Below are 26,563 nucleotides of genomic sequence, written 5' to 3'. Positions count from 1 at the left end.
TCAGGAGACTGAGGCAGGGGGATGGCAAATTTGAGGCCATGTTGATCGCAAGTTATGAGACCCTATCTCAAAATAAAGTGGCTGGGTGTAGCTCAGTCGTAAAGCGCCCTGGATTCAAGCCCTGGTACCCCCCAACCCTCACAGGTAGTGCATGAAGTTGTGATGAGCTGTGAGGTATACTTTGGAACTGTGGTGCTTACCTTAACAACTTTCATTTAAAAGTCCTTTCCCTCCATATATGGCCTGCCAGCAAGTGCGCAGTAGTGCTGGGTCTCCTGCTGCACTAGGGAGTGGGCTCCATGTGTTCCTAGGACTGAGAGAGACCGTGGGGACTCCTGTCACTTTGGAAGTGATGCAGACTTCTTGTCTGTCACATATGGCCAGCTAACATTTGCTTTAAGTGGGTCACATTCTTGTGATGACTCGACTTTCATGGGAAGAAGGGAACTAGTGACTGAGCAGCTACGGTTTCTGATCAGAAGTGCAGCACTAGACTTGACTCCCGAGCACCTTTGGCATAGGAGTACGATGTGCTAATTCAAATGCTGAAAAAAACCTGAAGTGACTTTCTGAGCTGGTTTAGCGTGTTGTGAAGTGCCTTCCTCCTGGAGTGCGAGGCTCTTGCCTGAGCCGATGCCCTTATTTGGCCTTGTCTGTGTCTTGCTTGCAGGGTGCCCCCACTGAGTGCCTCTGAGGAGTCCAGGAGGAGCTGCACTGTGGGGATGGCCACCATGATGCTTACCCTGCTCTCCTCAGCTTGGTTCCCCCTGGATCTCTCAGCCCATCAAGATGCTTTGGTTTTGGCCGGAAACTTGCTTGCAGGTACTGATTCCAAATTGGAAGAGATACTCAGGGACTGTAGCTTCTGATTTCCTTATGAGGAGTGCCACTGGTGGAAAACACATAAGGGAAGAAAAAAAATCTCGTGAATCATTGACAGGCATATCTTGTCACAACTTTAGGTGTTGCTGTATGAATGTGTTTATAAGCAGCCATTCTGTGCTGGGTATTTTAAGGTATCCTTTTCCCAGTCCAGCCCCTTGGCTGGCTGTGGTAAACTCATCTTGAGTTTCATTTTAGTGGGTACCAGTACCAGGCACTGTTGTAAGCCTGAGGGCCATAAGAAGGTACAGTGTATGGGTGCCATTCTCAAGTTGGTTAGACTGGAAAGGATTTATACACACAAGCCAGGGGCAGCACCGAGTGGCTGTAAGTAGCTTCTTTGTGCAGATTTATGGACTGGCAGGAAAGGGCACACCAGATGGGGTCTGGCACATGCAGAGGCATGGAGATGTGACATTGGGGGGAAGATAAGTCACTGTAGATGGTCATGTGAGGAAATGAGAGAGGAAAATGTGGCCAGTGAGGAGGGCAGAGTCCACTAAAACTGGATTGGGGAGGGGTTGTTCTCTTGGCTTTGGGAAGCCATTGACTGGTTTCATGAAAGGGACTAAGAGTCCAGGTCTTGGGTTAGGAAGGCTGTTCCACTGGCTGAGTAAGTGCTGCAGGAAGAGGCGGGGAACTCAGTTACAAGGTGGATGTTGAACTTCAGGCCAGAGACAGTCCAAATAGATCATGTCTTTGGAATTGGAGGGGGAGACTGAAAGGGTGAAGGAGGCAGAATCACAAGGCCTTGGTCTCTAACTGAACCTTTGTTGTGAGGATGTGGAAATTGGAAATGTAGATTTTGGGGGGCATGTCACTTGCATGTTGAATTTGAGGAGTCCATTGAACATCAGGTGCAGAAGTCCAGCAGAGTCTCAGCATAGCTGGGTCTAATGACATATGTCCCCCAAGCAATTTTCTCTTATCGTGGAGGTTAGAAGTAACATGTGCACCTGTGTCACAGCCAGCGCCCCCAAATCTCTGAGAAGTTCATGGACCTCCGAAGAAGAAGCCAACCCAGCAGCCATCAGACAGGAGGAAGTCTGGCCTGCTCTGGGGGACCGGACCCTGGTGCCCATGGTGGAGCATCTTTTCTCTCACCTGCTGAAGGTGATCAATATCTGTGCCCATGTGTTGGATGATGTGGCTCCTGGGCCAGCAATCAAGGTAACTTCTTCCTCAGGACGGCTGGTGTACTCCAGTTCTCGTGGCTATGGGTCTCTGGGCCACCTTTCTTTAGAAGTCTGCTCCTTATTCTCTTTTGCTCTAAGTAAACAAAATTGGTCCCATCCTGCCAGTACATTCAGCATCAGAACAAGGGCTCTGCTCCTCCCCATCAGCTCCTGTGGTCCCGTGGAAAAGCCTGCCCCTGCCTAGGCTCTTGGTGTGTCTTGATTCTTTTCATCCTTAAGCCTCTCATATAGCTTCATGCTTGCCTGTCTATAGCTCTGTCTCCTATCCTCACAAGCTCTTCTTCTTTGGTCCTGTGTGTCTGGACTCTGCCCCCTCTTCAGCCATCCGTTCTTTAACCCTTTCTGTTCTGATTTTTTTCACCACCCTCTGGAACATTCTTCCTGCCAGGGTCATGTCTTTAAATCTCTAGGGCACTTCCCTAGCCCTGTCTCTTCTCCCCTCTGTGGACTCCAGAGACCCCCTTCCCCATCTAAGCCTTCTCTCTAGTCTGCTCCCTAGTGGCTTCAGATTTCCTCCATCCCTCCCTAAAACTGTGGTCCAGTGTTTGTTGTCCACCTTTAAGTTTCTTTCCTAGGGCTGCTGCACATGTGCTCTCCCTGGACACGCACCGGAGCTGTCACAACTCTTCCCCTCTGCTCACAGACATCTTTGAGCTTAATAAAAATTTAACAAGCTGGAAACTCAGCCCCTAAGTCACACGAGACACATTCTGAGGGCTTGAGAGTCACACGTGGTTAAGTGGATAATATCCTGGCTGATCCAGACATGGAACATTCCCACTGTGGCAACAAGTCCCCTTGGACAGTGCTTTATGCCTGTTCCTGACACAGTCACAGAGTGCCCCCATTTCCTTCTTTTGGAGGGGATGGGCCTGGGGGCTCTAACAGCCTCAGGCCCTCCTGACTCCCTGAGGGACCTGTCCATCTCCAGCCCATTTGCCATGCACCTGTGAGGACGTTCTGGGCTGTACCTGCTATGGTTGTGGTGTGGGACAGGGTACGTACAGTGGCTAGGCTCTGTAAAAATGGGTTCAGAGAGCACAGTGAATTGCATGGGTTAGTGCTTTTCAACACACAGTAAAACCACATATTGTAGTCTTCGATTTTCTGTATTTGCCACTTGTGTCTTGTTTTTGTTTTCTACTTTAGGCAGCCTTGCCTTCTCTAACAAATCCCCCTTCTCTAAGTCCCATTCGACGAAAGGGAAAGGAGAAGGAACCAGGAGAACAAGCATCTGCTCCGCTGAGTCCCAAGAAAAGCAGTGAGTCCAGTGCAGGTAGGAAGCTGCGGGGGAGAATGGGCTGCTGTGTGTTGTGCAGCGCGTGAGCTCATGCTGCCTTCGGAGTCGAGCCCAGCTTGGCACTTTGTACACACCAGTTACTGAATGTCTGCAGACCACCTTTGGTCTTAAGGGTCTCTAAGCATCTTGCTGAAGCACATTCACTACACCTGCAGGCAGCTGGCCAGGGCACAGGGCCTGCTCTCCTGTGTGTCCTCCCTTCTGCCCTCTCTTTGAAGGAAAGGGGTGCTCTGCAGATGAGGACTCCTGGTTTTCAGTGAGGGAGATAGCGTGAACGGCTGAGAATAGGGATGGGGAGACTGATTCTGCTATAGCAGGAATTCTGAAGCCAGAAATGGAACGTTCGAGTTTGGAAGCACTTAAGAGAGGCAGTGGGGAAAAAGTCATCTGAGTTGGAGGAACACAAAAAATTCACAGGTGTTAGAGGGACTTCTACAGATGAGGCAATGTCAGAACAGAAGCCCTGGAAGTTTGATGTGACTATACGTACTGAATTCCAACTGCCCTCGCTGCTCTTACTGGGGACTTTGTCAGGGATAAGGGAGGGCAGAGCAGGAGGTATCTGTTGTTTCTGCACCCAGCTCCAGCCACATGCTTCCCCCACCGCCTCTGTGTTCCGGAGTGGTCTCGTGATACGCACATACACACAGGAGTGGTTGATTCACATGTGCATTTATTACTTTATGTGCTTACCTTGTTTTTTGGAGCATTTTCGGGTACACAATAGCATTGTTACTAACTGTAGTACCTGTATTGTTCAGTAGTAGGTCTCTTGAACTTATTCCTCTATCTAAAATGAAATTTATATCCTTTGACCAACATACTAAGGCTTCTAAAAAGATGTCCCCCCTTTTTTTTTGGCCTTCTGTCTTTTTTGTTCCATATTTTTAATTGTGCATTATAGTTGTACATAATGGTGAGATTTGTTGTTACATATTTGTATATGCACACAAAAAGATGCTCTTTTCTAAGGATTGACTCAAGTACACCAGAAAGATAGACCTTTTTAAAAGCTTCGGACTGCACATGTACACAACTATCAGCATGTAGTCATCTTGCTGATGAATTATATGAATCAAGCACTCCACGTCAGAAGTCCTTAAAACTGTAGTAGAGACAGTTGTATATGGCGCTTGACCCTTTAACATTAAGCATTAGTTTAATGATAATGTTTGTGCTCTTTATAGTTTTCAAAACATGTCAGCCTGTTTGATTGCATAAGGGGCTGATGACTGAGTTGCCTGGGGTTAGCCCTGTGTTCTCCAAGGAGCCTTATAGGTGGGAGGGCCCTGGATTGGCAGCAGCCGTGCAGCTGGCAGACCCATGCCTTACAAAGCAGGCAGCAGCAGCAGCAGCAGCATAACATCAGTATCGCTCCTATTATTATTTTATGTTGTTTTTTTTTAGGTCTCAAGTTCTGCTTCTGTGTACTAGTCAGTTTCTCCTTATATCTTATTAACCAAAAAGTTCAAGGAAAGTTTTGAGAGTGTTTCTACTAGAATACATTTAAAAGTCTTTATTGTCAGTTGGTATTTTCCTTTTGGTCTGAATGTTTATTTTATGTTATTTTAGCCTCACGACAATCCGACACCTCAGGGCCTGTCACAGCAAGTAAATCCTCCTCCTTGGGGAGTTTCTACCATCTCCCTTCGTACCTCAAATTGCACGACGTCCTGAAAGCTACACATGCCAACTACAAGGTGTGGGCCTCTGTTGCTTGCTCAAATATGCATGCACCTGTGCGTGTTTCTGGTGACTGTTCACGTTCGTATTGTGATTTATGATAGCTTGGTAGCTTTATAAATATTTTGTGATTTCACATTAGCAAAATGATCTTTCCTGGTTTGAGGCTGTTGCACCTGGGCTTTTCTAGACCTCCCCACACATTCAGATATACCAGGAGGATTCCTGGACTCAGCATGCAGGTGTACTCACAGCATAGGCTCGGCACAGTGGGGTCCTGAGGACACACAGCCGGGTTACAGGGCAAGTGGCCCTGACAGAGTGTAGAGGGATCCCTATGCAGGCTTCCTGTGCCCTGTCCCTCTGTGAGGCTCACTTGAAAGTGCAGCATTGTGCTGTCTGCCTAATGTGAAGCAGAGCTCCAAACAGAAGAAAAGCACCTGGTTTGTGTTGAGCAAAACCCAGGTGTTTCAGATGGTCAGTAGGCCATGCATACAGCTAGGAGACGTCACCAACTCTCCTCTCCTTGGCTCCTCCTGCAGCTCAAGGCACCTTCTCCCCTGTTCTGCATAGCTTGCCTGTCGTGCCCCCACCCCACCCCCCCTCTTTCTCAGCCCTGGTTCCTTTCCTTGATTCCTGTGTTTCCACAAGACTGCTGTTCCTCTGAACTCCTGGGGCTGCCACCTTTAGCCTTGTTCTGCTTAGAGGCTAGCTAGGTCCACTTGAGGGCTTGCTCCCTCCAGGTTCCTAGGCCCTTCCCTTTCCCCTTTCCACTTCTGGAGAGGAAGCATCGCTGTGCCAATTAGAGGGGACTTTCCTCCCTGAGCTCTTATCCTCATGTGACATCACCCCATTCCTCTTGTCCTCAGTGGTCTCATTGCTAGATGTCCCTTCCTTTCCCTGGCTTGTTGAAAGCCACTCAGGCTATCCCAGCAAGCACAGAAGGTAGATCCACTCTGTTTTCACTCTGAGTCTGTCTCCTGCCTCCTTTCTCTGCCTTTGCCCATCTTGGGTGGTTAGTTTTAATATCACTGGGCACATTCTCTTCTGTTATGTTTTTGCTAGTGTCAGTCCCCCTCACACCCTTGTTTTTTTATACATTATGTTTTTGGTCGTGACCCCTCCTCTGAGTCTATAAAATAAGGAAATTACTGTGTAATTTAATTAAGCACAATCTTTTAGAAACTTAATTTACTCCAACACTGATTTAATATTTTGTGGTAGCTGAACTGAATAACTATATTTGAAATGGTTTCTGCCAGGGATCCCAATGAATATGGCATAGGTCTTTTGTACTTTATATTTCTTTTTTTTTTTTTTTTTTTGATATTTATTTATTTATTTTTCGGTGGACACAACATCTTTGTTTGTATGTGGTGCTGAGGATCGAACCCGGGCCGCACGCATGCCAGGCGGGCGCGCTACCACTTGAGCCACATCCCCAGCCCCATATTTCTTGATACGTATATATCAGATACTAGTTATGAGGGGCATTTAACAGTTTTTTTTTCTCTTTACGACATAAGGTCAGGAATTGTTGCTTTCAGTAGTGTCAGCATAACTGGGAGAATAACAGTGTTTATGTAGCTATTTGAAAGAGTAGTTTCCTACCAAGGTTTTTGCCCAGTGCCAAAAGCAGTAAGCACCTAGGTATCCTTGATTGGGAGTGTGTGAAGAACTGCATGCCAGGAACATCTCATGCAGAGGGCATTTGTGTCACTGTTACAGATAATCAGATTGCAGCCATGCCAGTAACCCTGTGCTCTCTCCTTCTGCCTTACCAAGGTCACCTTGGATCTTCAGAACAGCACTGAGAAGTTTGGGGGGTTTCTGCGCTCAGCCCTGGATGTTCTTTCTCAGATTCTAGAGCTGGCGACACTGCAGGACATTGGGAAGGTCTGTGTCTCCTTTTTTCTCCTTGAGCTGTGGCTGATACTCCTGGTGTGTGCCCGTGGGCTGGGGCTTCTCAGGAAGAGGTCCAGTACTCCAGGCATGTCTAGGAAGCAGCAGCAGTGTGGAAGGACCTCTCCCTAACTCCACATCCTCATGTCAGGCTCCTGATCCCTCTGCTGTCCCAGATAGGATGTGCGGAGGATTTATGTTTGTTTTCAGCATGTTAGTTTGGTGCTGTATAATGGTTCAGACCCAGTTTATTCTAGAAAATTTGGCTTAAAAACGTGCTGATAAAATCCTTTATTTTCTGGGGCTGGGGCTGGGGCTGGGGCTCAGCGGTAGCACACTTGCCTAGCATGTGTGAGGCACTGGGTTCTATTCTCAGCACCACATATAAGTTTAAAAAAAAAGTAAAGGTCTATCAACAACTTAAAAATTAAAAAAAAAAAAAATCCTTTCTTATTTGGCCAGGTGGAAAAGGGCAAGAATAGACTCAAGATAGTGTGTGACTGGTTTTCTGTACCTTAGGAAGAAGCAGAGCTGGGGGACACGTGTTCTTTGGGTTGGTTTTGTTTTGTTTTGTTTGTTTGTTCTCATTTTCATTCTGGGGATTGAACCCAGGGGCACTTAACCCTTGACCACATCCCCAGCCCTTTTCATTTTTATTTTGAGAATGGGTCTCACTAAGTTGCTGAGGTTGTCCTTGAAATTGGGATCCTTCTGCTTTAGCCCCCCAAATCGCTGGGATCTCAGGCCTTCACTATGTACCCAGTGTTCATGTTCTTTGGTTTCAAGTGCAATAATCCCCCTCCCTCCATACCACCAATTTATAATGAAAATGCTTAAGCATGTGGGAAAGTTATAGGGGTTCTGTGGTGAATACTTGAGTCATGGACCCAGAGTCTGTAGTTTTTGAACTTCTCTGGATCTGCTTCTTTGTATGTAGCAATCGTCCATAGAAACGTCATAGTGAATTCATGAAATGCTGCATTATCCCAAGATTCAAAGGTAAATAATTATCAGTTCACATTTTAATTAAGAGCGACATGAGTTGATCTTTATATTCCTAAAGTCAGGGCTACTGTTCTGCATGTGTGGTAAAGGTGTATATAGAAACTTCTGTTCTGAAAATCATTGTGTTTGGGACAAGAAGAACTGGAGAATTCAGCATCTTTTCCTCCTCCCCGTGTCTTTCATATGAAGGTAGTTTTGCTCACCTCTACTTTCCTGTTTTTGTACATTTATCTTCCTTGCTGTTCCACAGAAGCCTCTATTATCTCCAGTTACAGCTTCTCCTAGGTGTTTGTACTTGGAGGTCCATTCTGCAAGGCTACAGTTTCCCTCCCTAGGCTTTCTAGTGAGGTAGGTGGGGAAGGAGCCTCTGAAGGTGGTTCTTGGCGATGGGCCTCACTGTTGTGAGGTTTCCTTTTCACTGATGTGTGATCTGGTCAGGGTTTGAAATCCATTCCTGCTGCACTATAATCCTGGGTTAGTTGCAAAGATACCATACTCTTGAGGCACCTGGTCAGCTTGAGATATGCAATGGCAGCCTAGGTTGTGACTGCTGAGGGAGAGGCAGCTGGAGCTTCCGCTGTGTGTGCCTGGGCCTGCGCTGACTGCCTGAGGGCAGGCGGCGCTCAGGGTGGCAGACCCCTGAGTGAGGCTTCAGATTTCTGTGAACTTGGCTTGTTATTAGAAGGCAAAGAGAGATTTTAGAGTAAACACAGGGTTGTTTCTTTTTGTTTTTCTAAATACCAACACTGGGAATGAAAAAAGTAATAGTAATTCCATGTCATTGACAAGTAACTTTTATTTTTCTTTCATCTTGACCTTGTTTATTCTGTCCTCCTCTTTATACATGATTGAAATTTAATGTGTGGTGGGTGCTTTGCATTATATGTAATGCCCGTTTTCTCATGTAACTCCATATTGCTCTATGTCTTGTTTACTGTCTTTAAAATCTATACTACTTCCAAGCGTTTGATTGTCATGTGCCTTGATGTAAGAAACAGCACAACTTGTGTTTTTTTGTGGCTGGGTTTGTTGAGCTTCTTGGATTTGGGTTTTATAGTTTTCTAAGTTTGCAAAATTGGGGGCTATTATTTCTTCCAATATTGTTTTTGGACCACTACCCTCCCCCCATGACATTCTAATTACCTGCACATCTGGTTGCTTAAAGTTGTCCCTAGCTTACTGATGCTCCTTTCAGTATTGTACCTTTGATTTCTTCTAGCTTTTCTTCTATGATGTTTAATTTGCTTTAAATCCTGTTAAGTGTATGTTTCATCGTTAACTTTGTGGATTTTTTATCTCTAGAAGTTTGACTTGTGTCTCCCTATTTCTCTTTTGACTACTAAACATTTTGAATACAGTTGTAATAGTTTAATGTGCTTTGCTAATTCTCAAATCTTGTTTGTTATAGGTTGGTTTTGGTTGATTGAGTACTTTCCATTATAGACTGGCCTTTCCTGCCCTTTGCACGCCTGCTGATCTTTGACTAGTTGCCCGATATTGTGAATTTTACTGTTGGCGTGGGGTCTTTTTGTTTTTCCATAAGTCCTGTGAGGTTTGTTCTGGGATTCAGTTACATAGCATGGAAACGGTTGTCTCTGTTTCCAATCCAGTGCAAACTGGATTGGTCAGATGTTTTGGAGCTGTGCTTAATCTGTGCACTGATTATTCCCCTCTACCAGGAGAGGCTAGGACTTCCTGAGTGCTCCATAAAGGATGGGTTTTACCATCAGGCAGGTGAAAAGAGTGACCATTCCTGGTCCTTTGTGAGCCCTGACACTGTCTCTACTCCTGATGATTCTTTCTCGGACCTGCACTTGGGTAGTATCTTCACAAACAGGCACCGAGTGCTGGAGTCCTTCCTGTCGCCCTCCAGCCCCTGAGCTCCCCTGCTGAGCGCTGGATTCCTTGGTACCTCTCCCAGACCTCCAGAATCTGTCTGTATTGCTCTCTTCCTAGTACTCTGTCTTGTGGGTCATAGGGGACTTGGGTGTCCTTGGACTCTGGGTTTTGCCTTGTCTTGATTTTCTGGGCTTGGCTTTGTCCATCTTCCTCGTGGATGACCTGGGAATTCTCAAGGCAATGATCTGGGGCAATTGCAGGCTCACCTTGTTTGCCCCTCGTCTCAGCATTGCTGCCCCTCACGGCCTGATGTCCATGTCTTGAAAACTGCAGCTCTAAATCTTTGATCTGGACTTTATTTTTCAAACTTGTTTGTCTCAGGTAGGAATATGAATCTACTTCCTCTCACCCTGTTCTGGCCAGAAAGGGGATATCTCTCTGTATTACATTAGATGTTAATGTCTGCAACAGGGTGCTGGTTCCTGTCACTCTGGAATTCCCAGGCCGGAAACAGCACCCATTTTCACTGTTTGCAGTGCCTGCTTCAGTTTCTTATGCCCACTAATCATTCCATACATATTTGCTAAGAAGGTCCTTGAGGACAAATTGCAACCCAAAAGCCTCTGGTTGTAATTCTTTCTGTTAGTGTTTATGAGATCCACTATGAGGCAGGAAAATTAAAAAGGGGCATATAACAGGTTCAATCCTGGAAAGTATAACCTTGAACATGAGCATATCAGAGTTTCTGAAAATACCTGACTTGTGTATTAGATACTAGCAGCACTCTGTTCCTTCTTTAAAAAAAAATATGTATATATATCTTTATTTTGTTTATTTATTTTTATGTGGTGCTGAGGATCAAACCCAGTGCCTCATAGGTACTAGATGAGTGCTCTACTGCTGAGCTGCAACCCCAGCCCACTCTGTTGCTTCTTAATACAGAAAGTTCTGTCTCATAAATGCAGAGAGGCACTCCCGCCTGCTTGGTGCTGATTGACAGCAGCTGACAGGAATTGTGGCTCGAGGCTGATTGGGCAGCCAGGAAGCATGCTATTTTTTGGAACTGCAAGTCTGGATCCATGGTGTTCTTAGAGTCATTCTCCTCCGCCCTCTTGATTCTTCAGGAGGATTAATACCTTAGGCCTCATTTTTGATGGTAGAGTAGCTTGTGAGAAAGATGACAACACTCCGTTCCTTCTTTAAAAAAAAAAAAAAAAAGTATATATAATCAGTCATTTTAGTTATTTTGGCCAATTGCCATGAGATACTTTGAGATCTTATTTGTAGTAAATCACGTAGCAGTGTGCTCCAAGGTGCTATGTTCAGCCAAATACATCCAGGCGCTCTGCAGATTTAGGGCTTCAACTCCTTTGCACTCTTCTGAATTCCGACCCTGGGTGCAGAGTGGACAGCAGATACTCCATGTCTGTTCATTGAACACAGATGAATGGATGGATATATACGTGTGTGAAAGATTGATTTTCATGTTTCTACTTAGATTTCAGGACTTTTAACTGTTCAAGGTGATAAACTGAAAACTTCCCACTGATTTTCCTCTTGTGTTGACACAATTTAAATGGCAGCTGTGTGTGTCTTTGGTTTCTGTCTGCAAGTCACTTATTCTTTACCTGCTCTTTCCAGTGTGTGGAAGAGATCCTTGGATACCTGAAGTCCTGCTTTAGCCGAGAACCCACAATGGCGACTGTTTGTGTTCAGCAGGTGAGAGTGTCATTTCCTGCCTTTCTCAGTGGCCCTTCAGGCCCTGTGACCAAATACTACTTCTTCCTTAGAAGCTGGTGCAGGTGGCATGATCAGCAGGAAGGGCTGGGTGGTCTGAGCTGTCACTCTTTTGCTTGCTTATGGTGGGCCAGGAGGGCATCCTCCTCCCTCCTTAGGAAGATGTGAGTCACTGTGGGGAATGGAGGACTTTGAGCTGTGCTGGATCCCTTGCTGTCTTACGCTTGCCCTTGTCCCTGTGGGTTTCTGTTCAGAATGCCCAGTCTTGGAGCACAGGGAATTCCCAATGCTTAGGTGCCGGCAGCACTGCTCGGCGGTGGTCTCCCAAGGTACTGAATTTCAGAGTTTTTGTTGGATTTGCTGCTTGCGAGGAAGAGTTTTAACGTGTTGCTCATTCTGGATTGTGTCAAGTGTCAGTGCTTCGTTTTTTTTCACTCCAGCTGCTGAAGACTCTCTTTGGAACAAACCTAGCTTCCCAATTTGATGGCTTCTCCTCTAACCCCAGCAAATCTCAAGGCCGAGCACAGCGTCTTGGCTCCTCCAGCATGAGGCCAGGCTTGTATCATTACTGCTTCATGGCTCCCTACACCCACTTCACGCAGGCCTTGGCAGACGCCAGCCTGAGGAACATGGTGCAGGCAGAGCAGGAGCATGACACCTCGGGGTAAGTCCTGGTGGGAATCTGTCACTGGTAGAAACACAAAAGATAAGCAATGAATACTTTTGAATAGGCATTTAAAAATAAAAGTAAGTAAGCCAGTGTCTCCTCACTGTTCACTGTGTTCCAAAAAGTCTAGAAAGTATGTCGATGCACAGATGAGTCATCTTTCTCTGCACAGCAGCGCCTGGCCTAGCCCAAGGCTGGGAAGCAGGAGCCTGAGCAGGTGTCTGGGAAGCACCAGCTCTGCATTCCAGTGGTGCTCAGACCAGATTGGGACATACCTTGCCTTCACTCAAGAAAGCTTGTTCTGTTTTCTAGACTCATAAGTTATGTGATGTTTTCCTTTGCACGAGTGTGATGTGTGTGGTAGCACTTTGCCAGTTTGAGTGAGAGACCATTTAGCATGGCTCAGTGGTGTTGGTACTCCGAGGTGTTTAATGGTCATAAAAAAGTTTCAAATATGTTACTTTTGTGTTTTATAAACTGTTTTAGCTTTTTTTGTTGCTGTGACCAAAAGTCCTGTTGAGAACAATTTTAAAGGAGGAAAAGTTCGTTTGGGGGCTCCCAGTTTCAGAGGTCTCAGTGCATAGATGGCTGACTCCATTCTTTGGGGCCTGACGTGAGGCAGAACATCCTGGTAGAGGAACACAGCTCAGGACATCACTACCATGAAGCAGAGAGGGACCTCTCCTCACCTTGGACAAAATAAAAGCCCCAAAAGTGACCCGCCTCCTTCGGCCACACAGAACCTGCCTACAGTCAGTACATATCAGGGGATTAATGCACCGATTAGGTTAAGACTCTTATAACCTGATCATTTCACCTCTAAACTTTTTGCATTATCTCACATGTGAGCTTTTGGGGGACACCTCATATTGAAACCATAATGTAAGCTTTCTGGTTGAAAATCTTATTTCACTTAAATTTACCCTTGTCTTTTCAATGCCTGGAATACAGAAGGTATTTCTTTTTTTTTAAGCTGTGCTACAGATTGGACCCAGGCCCTTGTACATGCTAGGCATGCATTCTGCCACAGAGCTACATCCTCAGCCCCGGGTATTTCTTAAGTTACCATAATTATCAGCCAGTATTTGAGTTGCTACTCTTGAATAGTACCAAAAATAGAATCCTTAATTTTTATTTGATAAATGTAGTGATCACACAGTCATGACTAAAATACTCTATTTAAGTGCTTTATGTAATCATGTGGGATGTAAGTGAGTGAGTGAATATGTGGCCAGGTGCACGTGTTGCTGTTGTTTTGTTTTTGAGATGGAGGGTTGCTGCATTGCTGAGGCTGGTCCTGGCCTCCTAGGCTCAAGGGGTCCTCCTGCCTCAGCCCTCTGAGTAGCTGGGATTACAGTGTACCACCGCGGCTGGTACTGTTACTGTCTCAATTTCAGATATATTTCTTTAAAAGAAAATAATATAATCAGTGTAAATATTATAAAGATTCCTCCCAAGAAAGTCAAGTGTTGTCTTCTAAATCACTGGTCACCTCTCTCAGGTCCTCCTGGAGTTTGGGCTGAGTGTGGGTTTCCTGGAGCAGAAGGCCTTCAGGTGGCACCTCGTGGCTGCCGGGCAGCTGTGACTCTGACTTGAGTCTCACTCTCTGCAACCCTTGCTGTTGCTGCATGGAGTGGCCACTTGGTTCTCCACACTATGACATGTTGGCATTTTGCCAAGTTGAAACTGGTTTTTAGTGAAGTGCATTCCTTGCTTCCCTCTTCTCCCATTTGGCAGATGGTTTGATGTACTCCAGAAAGTGTCCACTCAATTGAAGACAAACCTCACAAGCGTCACGAAGAACCGAGCAGATAAGGTAAATGGTGCCATAGCTGGTGACAGGCCGTGGACCCCTCCCGTGAACACAGGGTGCTCTGGTGCTAGAAACAACACCCAGGTTCACCGTCCAGAGGTTCTGGCTGAAGCTCACTGGATTTTCTTTTCTTACAGAATGCCATTCACAACCACATTCGTCTCTTCGAGCCTCTTGTTATTAAAGCTTTGAAGCAATACACCACAACGACATCTGTGCAATTACAGAGGCAGGTTTTGGATTTGTTGGCACAGCTGGTTCAGCTCCGGGTCAATTATTGTCTTCTGGATTCGGATCAGGTTTGTGGCTTTTGTCTCTTGTCCTCTATACAGATCTACCTGAATAAAGGTTACCCTAGAAAGATGCTAGCATCTATCTGTCTTAGGGAAAAGTGAGGTTTGATTCCACCCCCAACACTAGTTGCTGCCTCCTGACTATTTCATGGATCCAGAGGCAGAAGGCCTGGGCCCTGGTAGGCCAAGCAAGAATGGGAACAAGCCCCAACTGCCCCAAGTCTACACTGAGCTCTAGTAGGATTAGCCTTTAAAAATCTGCCAGAGGTTTCCCCATCCATTTGCCTTCTCTCCTTCTGTCCAAAATAGCCCTGAATTTCAGTTACAAGATATAATGAAGATTCATTGTTTTGGTGAGCAGTTTTGCAAAATCCAGAGACTTTTCTTTTTAAATGCAGGTGTAGTTTTTTAGTTGTAGATGGACATAATACCTTTATTTTATTTATTTTTATGTGGTGCTGAGAATTGAAACTGGTGCCACACACTTGCTGTACCACCACTGAGCCACAACCTCAGCCCTTCAGAGGCTTTTTAAAAGTAAATTATCAATTATCGTCTGCAGTTTTAAGCAATATAAAAAGTTGGCTTGTCCCCTTAGAAAGGAACATAATCTGCCCAGGCTAATAGCTGAGACCTGTGCCTGGATCCTCCAAGGGGGCTGTGTGGCCTGCAGCTGCTCTGTGGGCATGAATCTCAGGCTAGTTGTGTTTCTTGGTGATGCATGATCCAGACTCTTTCCAAGCAAGGCTCGTGCCAGTGCCTTCATTAAGGTTTAATTACCTTTAGGTCATCACGATTTGTTGTTGTAGGGCCCTGCTTGCCTATGCGAGGCAGGAAATGTTTTGAGGTAGAATTATCGTAGTTCACCATTTCCTTTTAGACATAGGTATCTTTAGATCTTGTTCTCTGCTCCATTCACCTTATGGATCTGCTCCTGGGAGAAGCGAGGACACGCCTAATTGGGCCAGGCTAGTTTCTAATGAGAGGAGTCAGGCTGGAGCATGGCTTTTATGCTTCTTCTTTGATGAAAGCTACCTGGAGAAAATTGGCCCACCAGACATTCCCTTTGGGGAGCTTCATTCATTTCCTCACTTAGTTTCCTCTGACACTGAGGATGTGTGGGGAGAAGTGGGGACCGGGGAGGTAGGGATGGCGGCAGGTGTCGAAAGGGCAGGGAGGAGGGAAGCCAGGGCACCACTTTGGTGTGTTCTGCTCGGAGCATGTCTAAGACTGCCATTGATGCTTCCCTTCTGATTTCCCATTTCTGACTGGGCAGAGGTGGAAGCTTAGTTCTCATGTGGCAGTTATGGACTGTGGCTTCTTTGGGGGCTATCTTCAGTAGACAAGAAGTAAACAACTCCCCTCTTCACAGACTTGTTGGGCAGAGGACTTTGCGGCCTTGTCAGATTTTTTTCTGTAGTCATTCTATATGGATCCTCTTTTCAAAATAGAGTGATTTTTGTCACTCTCTTCTGTCACCCTAAAATCTTCCTCTGATACCTAAACACTGAGAAGGGACAGCCTACAGATTCTCAGCACCATGCTCTGCATGTACGCTGATGTCGCCTTAGCGCTTCACCTGTGCTCCCGCCACTGCCCCATGCCAGTAGAGCTCTTTGTCAGCCACCCTCCCCTGGTGGAGTTCTGCCTTTCTCTCCCCCCAGCTCTGGACTCCCATTTGTTCTGTTGGCTTTGGTCACATAGCGCCTTTGCTCCGGCACTTAGGTCTCAGTACAGGAACAGTTTCATGAACAAGAACAAGGTTGTGAAATCTAGTTCTTAGTGATTCCCTGAGCAGCTGCTGAGTGTCCGTCCAGGGCTCTGAGGACAGAGAGTCCTGCCTTGTCTGTGGGAGCTTCCTGTCAGGGCGGAAGAGCTGGGACACCCACGCCACCTCTGCTCTTCAGGTGGGCTGCCCTCTTGGGGCTCGGCACTAGACTTCATTGAGCACGGGTAAGAGGAAGATTTGGGGCATTATATTACAGGGAACCCCTTTTGCTTGCTGGGTTTGCCATTCACTGGAGCACACAGTCCTCTGATGTGATTTAGGGTAAAGTTGGCATCTCCTAGAATTCATCATTTGTTTTCCCAGTGAGGTTTGGCTCGTTCAGTGAGCTTGTCTCTGAAGGGGTTCCTGGAAATGTTCTGCAGTTACGAACAGGTTTGTCTGCTGTCAGGAAACTTGTTCAAAAAAATTTTTTTAGTTGTTGATAGACCTTTATTTTTTTTTTTAATTTATTTATATGTGGTGCTCACACATTCCAGGCAAGTGCGCTACCACCGCGCCACAGCTCCAGCCTCATCAGAATTTATACAGATAACATGGTTTTCTATATTAATCCTGTTATTGATGTGAAGCTTGTGTTCCTGCCCTTAGGTGTTCATTGGATTTGTCCTGAAGCAGTTTGAGTACATTGAAGTGGGCCAGTTCAGGTAAGGAGCATGTTGTCATTTAGAGTCCTGTCCTGGCTGTGTGGGCTGCAGTGCTGTTAGACATCCTGCTGGGCTTTGTCTGAGCAACATGCAGTGCGTTTTCATTTCTCTTAAGACTTAAGACAGACCTTCTCATGACTGCTAGAAGTTCTGCACCTGGTCGTCACACATGCTATTGGTTTCGTTTCACATTTCAAGGGTTTGCTGATGGCGACAATTGCTCATTTCTGACTGACGGAGCCCGTCTTTTCTAACCGTAGACCAGCGTCTCTGGGGCAGTCGTACTGCGTGTCAGGACGCGTGCTCCTTCCAGTGGCTGCAGCTTTCCTGCTCCAGGCATTAGGCTGTATCACACCTGCCATGCCTGTTAAGGTTTGTGGGCATGAGCACTGAAAAATAAAGCTCTTTAGTTTCTGGAGCACTTCTTAAGTAGACTTTTGAATAAAATGTTGAAGGAGAGTGTTCCAAGAGTCACTGAGGTCTGGAGCCCCACGTCTTGTCCTTATGATGTGATACCTTGACTATGGTTTTGGGCAGAATACTTTTCCTCCTTCAAGTCTGAGGTGCTTCACGAGTGAAGGGGCAGGTGGAGAACCAGGTCATCCACGCTGCCAGGTGCCCTCTACCTGCTCCTGCTTCACCCTCCTGGCCATCAGGCTCTCTGTGCATGGGAAGGATCAACAAGGTTGCAGAGGCTGTTTAGCTCAGTGTGTGCCTTGTCTCTCAAGGCTGAATCTTGAGTTATTTTGTATTGTTTATATTGATCATGTATCTTAATTTTGCTAAGAAATGTCTAAATGGATGTTTTTGTTTCCAGGGAATCAGAGGCAATTATTCCAAACATCTTTTTCTTCCTGGTGTTACTGTCTTACGAACGCTATCATTCAAAACAGATCATTGGAATTCCTAAAATCATTCAGCTCTGTGATGGCATCATGGCCAGTGGCAGGAAGGCTGTGACACATGGTAACAGGCCACACCTTTCCCTGTCTTCAAGTGTCGTGACATGCCCGACAGTGTTAGTCTTCTTCCACCACTTGGAGCTGTGTGAATGCCAGCTCTGCTGCATGGGCCCTGTGTTTGAGCGCTTGTGGGCGGTGTGTACATGCGTGTGCAGGTGACAAGTGCTCACAGAGGAGCGGGTACATTCTTGAGTCTTAGGAGTCCAGAATATACTTGTTGGGTAAACATGAGAAATAGTAAGATCATAAAACAGTCTGAATGTAAATGCTCCTGTTTATCCATATAAAACAAAATTTTTTTACATATTTTTAAAATTGTAATTGGACACAATACTTTTTTTTTGTTTTTTAATGTGGTGCTGAGGATCGAACCCAGTGCCTCACACATGCAAGCAAGTGCTTTATCACTGAGTCATACCCGCAGCCCTCTGTAGGTTTTTGACCTTTGATGGGATATATTTAAGGATGCTTGCAGACCACTAGATGCAAAATACTGTTACCACATCCAGTATTCTCCCCCTGCAGCATCTGCAGGAGAGTGCAGACAAGCGGTGCTGAGAGGCAGATCTGGGCTGCCTTCTCAGGCTCCACATTAATCCAAAGGGCTGGGACATGGCCTCTCAAAGGTTTCAATTCAAGTCTCAGCAAAACACAGATTATTAAAGGCATGGCATTTGGGTCACTGGGTTTAGTTGAACATTCAAATGTCAGATATAGGGAACTAATATTTTCTTAGTTTCTTGGACTTGGAGGGTCTTTGGGCAGAGAATCAGAGTCAGTAGGCAGCTTAAACCTGTACTTTGTACAGGGATGCTTGTTTCCCTGGAGGAAGTCAGTAAGTGTGTCCATGTGTGCATGTCTTTGGGGTGTGTGTGTGTGTGTGTGCGCGTGCATGTCACTAAGAGTGTACTGTGTGCCAATTACAATAAATTACTTTATTTTTTTCCTATAGAATAATCAATTTAGTTTGGTTCCTTTTTCAGCCCAAGATAACTAGGGAACAAAATTTTTATCTAATGAGATAGTTTACATAGAAGATCTCATCATCTGATACTGTGACGATTCTGTAGGAAAAGTATTAATTATCTTTGTAGGCAAATCAACTAGATTATACACGAGACCAAGGCTATTACTAGTTTGGTTGTTGGGAAAGCTCTTTTATTTTTTTGGTACTGGAGGTTGAACCATGGGTGCTCTGCTGCTGAGCTTTAGTGTTTTCTATTTTGAGACAGGGTCTTGCTGAATTACTGAGGCTGGCTTCGCATTTGAAATCTTCCTGCCTCAGCCTCCTGAGTAGCTGACATAACAGGTGCACGCCACTGCTTCCAAATGACTTTTCAATTTAAGCTCTCTTTTGTCAGAAATGATGTTATATTAAAGGACCCCCCCCCCTTTTTTTTTTTCTTTCTTTTCAGAAGCTTTCACAAAACTGTCAGTGTTCAGAGAAAGAGCCTTGGTCTCCCTCAGTGGTAGAATAATAATTTCACAACTCACTGATGAAACCAGGGCTTAATTCATCTCCTATCACAAACTAAGTACGGGCTAGGGTTTTAATTATATCTCAAAACTGTTTTGGAGGTGTTTAGACCTGTCTACCAAATGCAGTGTTCTCCGGAGGCTTTATTAGCATGCTCTTCTGTGCCCACAGCCATCCCAGCTCTGCAACCCATAGTCCACGACCTCTTTGTGTTGAGAGGAACAAATAAAGCTGATGCTGGGAAAGAGCTTGAAACTCAGAAGGAGGTGGTGGTGTCAATGCTGTTGAGACTCATCCAGTACCACCAGGTAAGGGGAATGTGCAGGGAGAGTGGGGGACACGAAAGGAAGTGCCGTGGGGTCCTGCATGTGTTGACCTACCAGCTTTGGGCTCTCTGGGCCTGGGGAGAAGCCAGTGATGGAGATGGGATGGGCTGGCTGTGTCTTTACCAAGACAGTCTTGATCACGATGGTAGAAAGAAGTCTATGAAATGATATAAATCTCAAATCTGAAATTATTTGAAGACTTTCCTTCTTTTATATACTGCTGTTTGACTGGTAAGAATCTTTTTCTTTCTTTTTTTTTTTTTTTTTTTTTCACAATACCTTTATTTTATTTGTTATTTTTATGTGGATCCAGGGTTTGAACCCAGCACCTCATGCATGCTAGGAGCACTCTACCACTGAGCCACAACCCGGGCCCGTGAGAGTCTTTTACATTGAACTGATTTTCTGGTTTTGGTCTTCTTTAAGGTAGAGGAAGAATTTCAAGACACTTCTAGGCAGCCCAAGTACAAATAAAAATCAGTTTGTTTTTTTTTTGGTAGTTGTAGATGGACAGTATGTCTTTATTTTATTTGTTTATTTCTATGTGGTGCTGAGAATCAAACCCAGAGCCTTGCATATGCTGGGCGAGCGCTCTGCTGCTGAGCTGCAGCCCCAGCCCTGGACACTCGTGTTGATCACTGTGTGTGATATCAAAATACTTCCTGCTTAGCTAAGTCCCATGACTGTGATAAGAAGGGAGAACACTGCAGGGTGGCGTTAGAGCAAGCAGCTGGCCTAGGCCAGCACAGCAGTGCAGCCGTGCGCTAGAGGGGCTTACCATCTGCACGCCTCACAAGAGACTGCGCACACTCTGGCATGAAGGGGTTAGGTTCTGGTGACGTATGTGCTGTCCTGAGAAGGCAGCTGTGGAGATGGTTGGTCGGGAGGGCTTTACAGGGATGTCCCTGAGGTGGCTGTGTCTGTCTAGCAGCCTTGAAGTGTCGCCCAGGGGTTGCGTATTTGGTGGGGAGCACCAGGTAGTAACTTGGTGGGCGTGGTGGCCCAGGTGGTCCGCTGCAGCTCCTCAGCTCTGCTGTCACAGCTTCCTGTACGCGAACGCCAGGGCTGTACCCAGAAGAACTCATTCCACAGACAGGGATGGGCCACCTACCACAGACCTTCACCAGTCAGTGTCTCTGTCCAGAACGAACCCTGTTCTCTGTGTGGAGACTCTCACTCAGCCCTCCGTGACTCTTGGAGGTGGGTGTCACGCACGGATCACCTTGTGCAGAACCCAGAGTGGATTCGATGTGTAGACAAGTAGGGGCGCCTGCAGAGCAAGCTGGGTCAGGCCGTGTTTGAATTTTCCAATAGGCTGATACAAGTTTGTTGTTCCATTTTGTTCCTTTTCTCTGAGTGTGTACTCTTGTAAATTCCATACAAATAAGACCTCCTGTGAGTCACCCATGCAGCAGGTGACACACACACCCTGAAGGGACCTGCTGAGTCTCCCCTTGCGTTTTCTTCTGGTTCCCTCACATCCACATGTCATAGGCAAGGATGTGCCTGCTTCCTCAATCCTTAATCAAGGACCCATCTACTTGGATCCTGGACTTGTCCAGCTAAACCAGTACCAGGTGGGGGATGAACAAGTAAAAATAAGGTGCCGAGCTGTGAGGCTTGCTGACCGCGCACGCTTTTCCAGGTGCTGGAGATGTTCATCCTTGTCCTGCAGCAGTGCCACAAGGAGAACGAGGACAAGTGGAAACGGCTGTCACGGCAGGTGGCGGACATCATCCTGCCCATGTTGGCCAAGCAGCAGGTCAGTCACCACTACCCAGCTTGCTGCTGCGCAGCGCTCTCCTCCTGTGTGAAGTAGACTGAGATCCTTGTGGAAGGGGGTTGGATGGGATCGGCTTCCCCTCAGATCGTGGTGGAGTCATGCTCTGGTAGAGTCGTCAGTGCTTGTCACAGGGCATGACTTCTTTCCACAGTGACCCTCTCGGGTTGTGATTGACTGCCCACTTTATAAGTGGGGAAACCAGGGCTCAGAGGGGTTGTTGAGACTTTCCAACATCACACAGCTAAAAGTGCTGGGGCTGGGTTTGGGACAGGTCTGACCAAAGCTAGGTTTCTTTTTCTGATTTTTGTTTGTTTGTTTTTAAATACTGTCTCCTTTGTTTGTTCTTTAGCTTTTTGGGATTACCACTTTATCTCTTATAAAGTAATGTGGTTATCCATCATTTAGTCAGAATTCCTGCGGTCAAATGGTGTGACTGGTTGTTTGCACAAGTGCAGTGCAAGGAAGGGTCTGGTGTGCCATGTCAGGTGGAGCCCACAGCCCTTGGTGTCCAGGCACAGTGAGCCTTGTACCCCTTGCAGCAGCACCTTTGTGACCGGGGGAGGGCTGCAGGGACTGCTGCGGATCATCCCACCAGAAGGTCCCATAGCTGCCTGGCAGAGCACTGGCCTGCGATTTGGGCTCTGGTTTTGTTTTGTGGCGCTAGGGACTGAACCCAGGCTTGCTCTTCAGGTGAACTCCATCCCCAGCATTTTTTATTTTTTATTTTGAGACAGGGTCTTGCTGAGTTGCTGAAGCTGGCCTTGAACTTGCAATCCTCCTACCCAGTCTTCTGAGTAGCTGGGACTACAGGTGTGCACCACCACACTCTGCTCACACTGAGTTTTGAGTGGGGTCAGCAGATGGGTGTTCGTCACTTTGTTCATCCACACTGAGCAAGTGCTCTTGAGTAGCAAGTAGCTGCTCATAGTTTGGGCATTTGATAAAAACAGGCTGACTCCATGGATAGTTACTATCTTCCTAACTTTACCTCATTCTGATTTCTTGATGGGCCTGTTATTCCAAGATCAGTTGGGCAGTAGGAGGAGGACTCTTGGCTTCTGTAAGAGTCTTGGCTTCTGGTGGGATCAGCAGACAGGTTAGAGTGGTGAGGGACTCCAAGCCCATATGTAGATCCTTTCCGAGCACTGCTCTGGTTGCTCTGTCCCATTCTCTTACCTGTGTGCACAGTTTGAGGAAGACAGAAATAGAAGGCCTGAGTGCATAGTCAATCCCTGGTTTCTCTTCTGCTTTCTGTGACACTGACACTACCTGTGGGTAGCTTGCACAAGTGCAGCTGCATTCAGAAGTCTTGCTGGGCAATATTGCAGGTCAGACACCTTCAGTAGGTACATCAGTGAACAAGTTACGTGGGAAAGCTTACCAGGGGATGTTTGAGTACACGTGCAGGAAGGAAGGGGTGATTCTAGCAGAGGCCTGGGAGGGAGTGTTTTAAACAGAGCACACAGCAGTGCAAAGCCCTGAGGTGGGAACATGCCTTTTAGGGTACAGCAGGCTGGCCTGCTGGAGCAGCCACAGGAAGAAGGACGGGCAGCAGGGCCTGGTGGGAAGGCCAGTGTAGTAGACTTTGGGAACCCCTTAGAGGGCTTGGTGGGAAGGAGCAGTGTGGTGATTTGAGTTTGCCCAGATTAGACTCAAGGGGAGATGAGAGCTGAGCAGGAGGCTCGTGTGAGGCCTCTTAGTGCAGTGGTACCTATGCTCAGAGTGTGCAAGTAGCACCAGCAGGCTGTGCTTGTGGCTTGTCCCTGGGCCTTGTGGAAGAAAGGTTTCAGGGCAGCAAGGTGCTACCACAGGTGAGACAGAGAGGGGACAGTGGCTCTGGGAGATCAGAACCTTGCATGGAAGTGGTCAGCGGTAGCACCTGCTGGGCACCTGGTGGGGTGAGAGTGTTGTTTGAAAGCGAGTCTAGAGCTGTTGAGAGAAATCCAGTTGGTAACATCTGAGACTGCCTGAGGTCACAGTGGACTGAGCCCAGGTGGAGGGGCGGAGATGCCCCAGTGCCCAGACCACTGAGTCTAGCTCAGAGGTCAGGGATGTGTGGAGATGCTGTTGGGGGACAGGAAGGGTCAGCCACTGCCAGGTGGGGAGGCATGCAGGTGTGGTGTTAATAAAGCCAGGTTTAAAAAAGCATTTCACGGAGGCGGGGGTGGGGAGCATTTCACGGGGGAGGCAGGGGTCAGCTGTGGGTGCCCTGAGAACTCAGCTGGGATGGCAGCACCAAGGGCACTGGCAAGCAATCTTGGAGGAGTGGTTAGAGCCAAATTGTGACAGGAGTCTGTTCTGAAAAGAAGGAAGAAAGAAATTGGAAAGACATTTGAAAGAGGGAACCGAAAGTGGTGTAGCACCACAGGAGGAGAGGGGTCAGTGGGAGATGGTGTTCACAGAAACAAGCAAATAGAGAAGTCATGTGGGGGACAGACGGAAGGTTGCCATCATAGTGTCCTTCAGCGGAAGGCAGGGTCAGGCTCAGCTCTGTAAGTGGCAGGTAGTCTTTTGCTGTGGGTGTGGGGTGCCCTTACAGAGTAATGAGAGGGCAGGCAGAGGTGGTGGCACCTGCGCAGGCCCAGACTTGGGTAGGTGTGGAGCTCAGAAGTTTTTCAGTTTCCTTATCCTAGAATGTGGCTCAGTGCTACAGGAGTCAAGTACCCCATCTCTTTGCAGTTGTTGAGGTGTGTACACCTTAGTACTAATAAAAATGGGAAGCAGAGTCCAGCAGAAGGGCCTGATTGAATAAGTTGTGGCACAGACTTGATTGAAGCATTTTGCATCCATTAAAAGTGATGTTAGGGGCTGGGGTTGTGGCTCAGTGGTAGAGTGCTTGCCTCGCACATGTGAGGCACTGGGTTTGATCCTTAGCACCATCTAAAAATAAATAAATAAATAAAGGTATGGTGTCCATCCACAACTGAAAATTTTCTAAAAACTTTAAAAACAATTAAAGTGTTGGTTTTTATAAGCCATTGCCTTGGGTGTTCTTCATTGTATTGTAGAGTGAGCAAAACAGACACATGCTTGTCATGGTTTCTCAGAGCAAACAGCCACCTCCCCAGTGGGCAGCCGTTTGGTTCAGGAGCATGGCATAAGTTAAGATGCCATGGGGCTGGGCTGTGGCTCAGCAAGGCACTGGGTTTGATCCTCAGCACCACATAAAAATAAAGACATTGTGTCCAACTACAAAAATTTTAAAAGTTGGGGGCGGCGGCTACCCAGCATGTGTCAGCATGTTACCGGCTGGCAGAGTAGGGCAGGGCACAAGCAGAGCCAGGAGAGAGCAGGAGCAGCACGTCGTGAGCTTCCCCCTCTGTGAAGGGATGCACAGGAGCCTGGTTCACAAACGCCGAGGCCAGTCGCATCTGGGTGGTGGGTTCCAGGTGGCTCTTTTCATGCTTTTGTACCCTTGGTCCTTTTACAGGAAGCAGATACCACTTACCTAGAAATTCTAAGTAATGTTTTAGCGTGGAGAAAGCACAGTGCTGTCCTGAGAGCGTGCTTGCTTCCCTGCTGATCTTCCAGTGCTGTGCTAGAAGGGTGGTGATGGCAGATGATGAGGAAGACGTGCCCTGGAGAGCCAGGACCTGATGCACGCGGAGCTGCGTCTCTGGCGGCTTACGTGGAAATGTCCATGCTGTTTAATTCCACAGATGCACATCGACTCTCATGAAGCCCTTGGGGTGTTAAATACTGTATTTGAGATTTTGGCCCCTTCCTCCCTTCGCCCTGTGGACATGCTTCTGCGCAGCATGTTTGTCACTCCAAGCACAATGGTAAGTTGCCTTTTCCACCTGCAGGGCAGGGCCAAGCACAGGCCTGCTGTGGGCAGGGGGGCAGAGCTTGATTTCCATCTTTGCCAGGTCCTGGCTGACACTGGTATGGCTGCTCTGGGACCAGGATGGGAGAACCAGTGGGGTGGGGATTTGTTGATGGAGTAAAAACAGGGTGATTTTCTTTCATGAAATGGGCAATCAGGGAAATCTTTTTTTGCTCTTTCTTTCTCTAGCTACAGTTTATTTATCCTCTCTTTTAGGCAGCTGTGAGCACTGTCCAACTTTGGATATCTGGAATCCTGGCCATTCTGAGAGTTCTGATTTCCCAGTCAACAGAAGATATTGTTCTTTCTCGTATTCAGGAGCTCTCCTTCTCTCCATTTCTAATCTCCTGCCAAGTGATTAACAGATTAAGAGATGGGGACAGTACTTCAACACCAGAGGAACACAGTGAAGGGAAGCAAATGAAACATTTGCCAGAAGAAACATTCTCAAGGTATGCTCTCTTTCTGAACCTGTGCGTGACCCTTGTCCTCTGGGAAGCCATGTGCTTCTGCCTCATGATCAGTACGTCTGGAAAAGTTGCTAGTGTCCTGTGCTCTGTGAGCTGGATCCCTATCCAGCAGTGTGTCTGTGTTTGGAATCCAGTTTGCCTTGGTGTGGCCCTTGCTTTGCACATCACTTAAGGTTTTGTCGTGTTGTCTTTGTGCTCTTTAGCAACTCTGCAGCAGTGGCCACACAGAGGAGCTTAGGTAGTAGGGGATGCATTGTCTGCAGAAAAATTAATAACCTAAGGAAACTCCTCAAGTTGGTCTTGTGTTTAGTCTCACTGTGTGCTGCAGTTCTCGCTCTCGGGAATGGGGACTCACCCTGCGTGGGACCACACCACTGTGTTCCTGCAGTGTGGTCCTGCTTTCCCTCCTCTGGGGCAGTGGGCACAGTTCCGGTGGCTGTTCGCGCTGATGTGTGGACGAGCATCCCCCCTCACTCAGAGTGCTCACTAAGTCCAGTTGCCCCTGCAGATGTCTCCTCCTTGCCTCCTGTGTCTCCAGAGGCGGAGACGAGTGGAGACACCCAGGGTTGCTTGTGGAGGCCACCCCCTGGAAACCTATGCAGCAGCCGTTTATTCGCAGCTTCAACAGGCAGCTCTCCTGCTGTTAAACTGAAGCAAGTGATGAAACAGATGATGTATTTTATTCTTGACATGGATTATGAGCTTTAATTTGGTAGCACTTGATAGTTTAGAAAGGTTTCAAAAAATACATCATTTTATCCTGACAGTCCTTTGAAAATGGTATGATCACTGCCATTTTATAAGTGAGGAAGGTGGTCTGCGGAGAGGCAGAGTGACTTAATCTGCAGCAGTGATATTAAACTTTTCACGTGTGCTTCGTTCAGGGTACTGTACCTGCATCTTTACTTCACCTGCATTATTGTATTATTTCATGTATTTGGCTTGAGTGCACCGTGGATAGTCACCTGA

General features: G+C 46.9%; 1 protein-coding gene across 3 annotated transcripts in view; it reads left to right on the top strand.

Annotated features, from left to right (window-relative positions):
- Htt (huntingtin) overlaps positions 1 to 26,563 on the top strand; it is a 141,065-nt gene that overhangs the window by 67,204 nt on the left and 47,298 nt on the right. For all 3 annotated transcript variants that reach the window (XM_046423853.2, XM_058572449.1, XM_046423854.2), the window contains exons 25-39: positions 671 to 822; positions 1,850 to 2,052; positions 3,228 to 3,354; positions 4,951 to 5,078; positions 6,847 to 6,957; positions 11,449 to 11,526; positions 11,985 to 12,208; positions 13,949 to 14,027; positions 14,162 to 14,323; positions 16,695 to 16,750; positions 17,568 to 17,716; positions 19,361 to 19,497; positions 21,161 to 21,277; positions 24,958 to 25,080; positions 25,341 to 25,576. In XM_046423853.2, coding sequence (XP_046279809.1) covers positions 671 to 822; positions 1,850 to 2,052; positions 3,228 to 3,354; positions 4,951 to 5,078; positions 6,847 to 6,957; positions 11,449 to 11,526; positions 11,985 to 12,208; positions 13,949 to 14,027; positions 14,162 to 14,323; positions 16,695 to 16,750; positions 17,568 to 17,716; positions 19,361 to 19,497; positions 21,161 to 21,277; positions 24,958 to 25,080; positions 25,341 to 25,576 — 2,082 coding nt within the window. The remainder of the gene's footprint in view (positions 1 to 670; positions 823 to 1,849; positions 2,053 to 3,227; positions 3,355 to 4,950; positions 5,079 to 6,846; positions 6,958 to 11,448; positions 11,527 to 11,984; positions 12,209 to 13,948; positions 14,028 to 14,161; positions 14,324 to 16,694; positions 16,751 to 17,567; positions 17,717 to 19,360; positions 19,498 to 21,160; positions 21,278 to 24,957; positions 25,081 to 25,340; positions 25,577 to 26,563) is intronic.

The sequence above is a fragment of the Marmota monax genome, unplaced genomic scaffold (genome assembly GCF_021218885.2).
Source record: "Marmota monax isolate L192 unplaced genomic scaffold, Marmota_monax_Labrador192_F-V1.1 WCK01_AAM20220418_F8-fsc00009, whole genome shotgun sequence".
Taxonomy (NCBI): domain Eukaryota; kingdom Metazoa; phylum Chordata; class Mammalia; order Rodentia; family Sciuridae; genus Marmota; species Marmota monax.
Note: the sequence above shows the minus strand (reverse complement) of the source record. Positions and strands in the feature narration are given on the sequence as shown.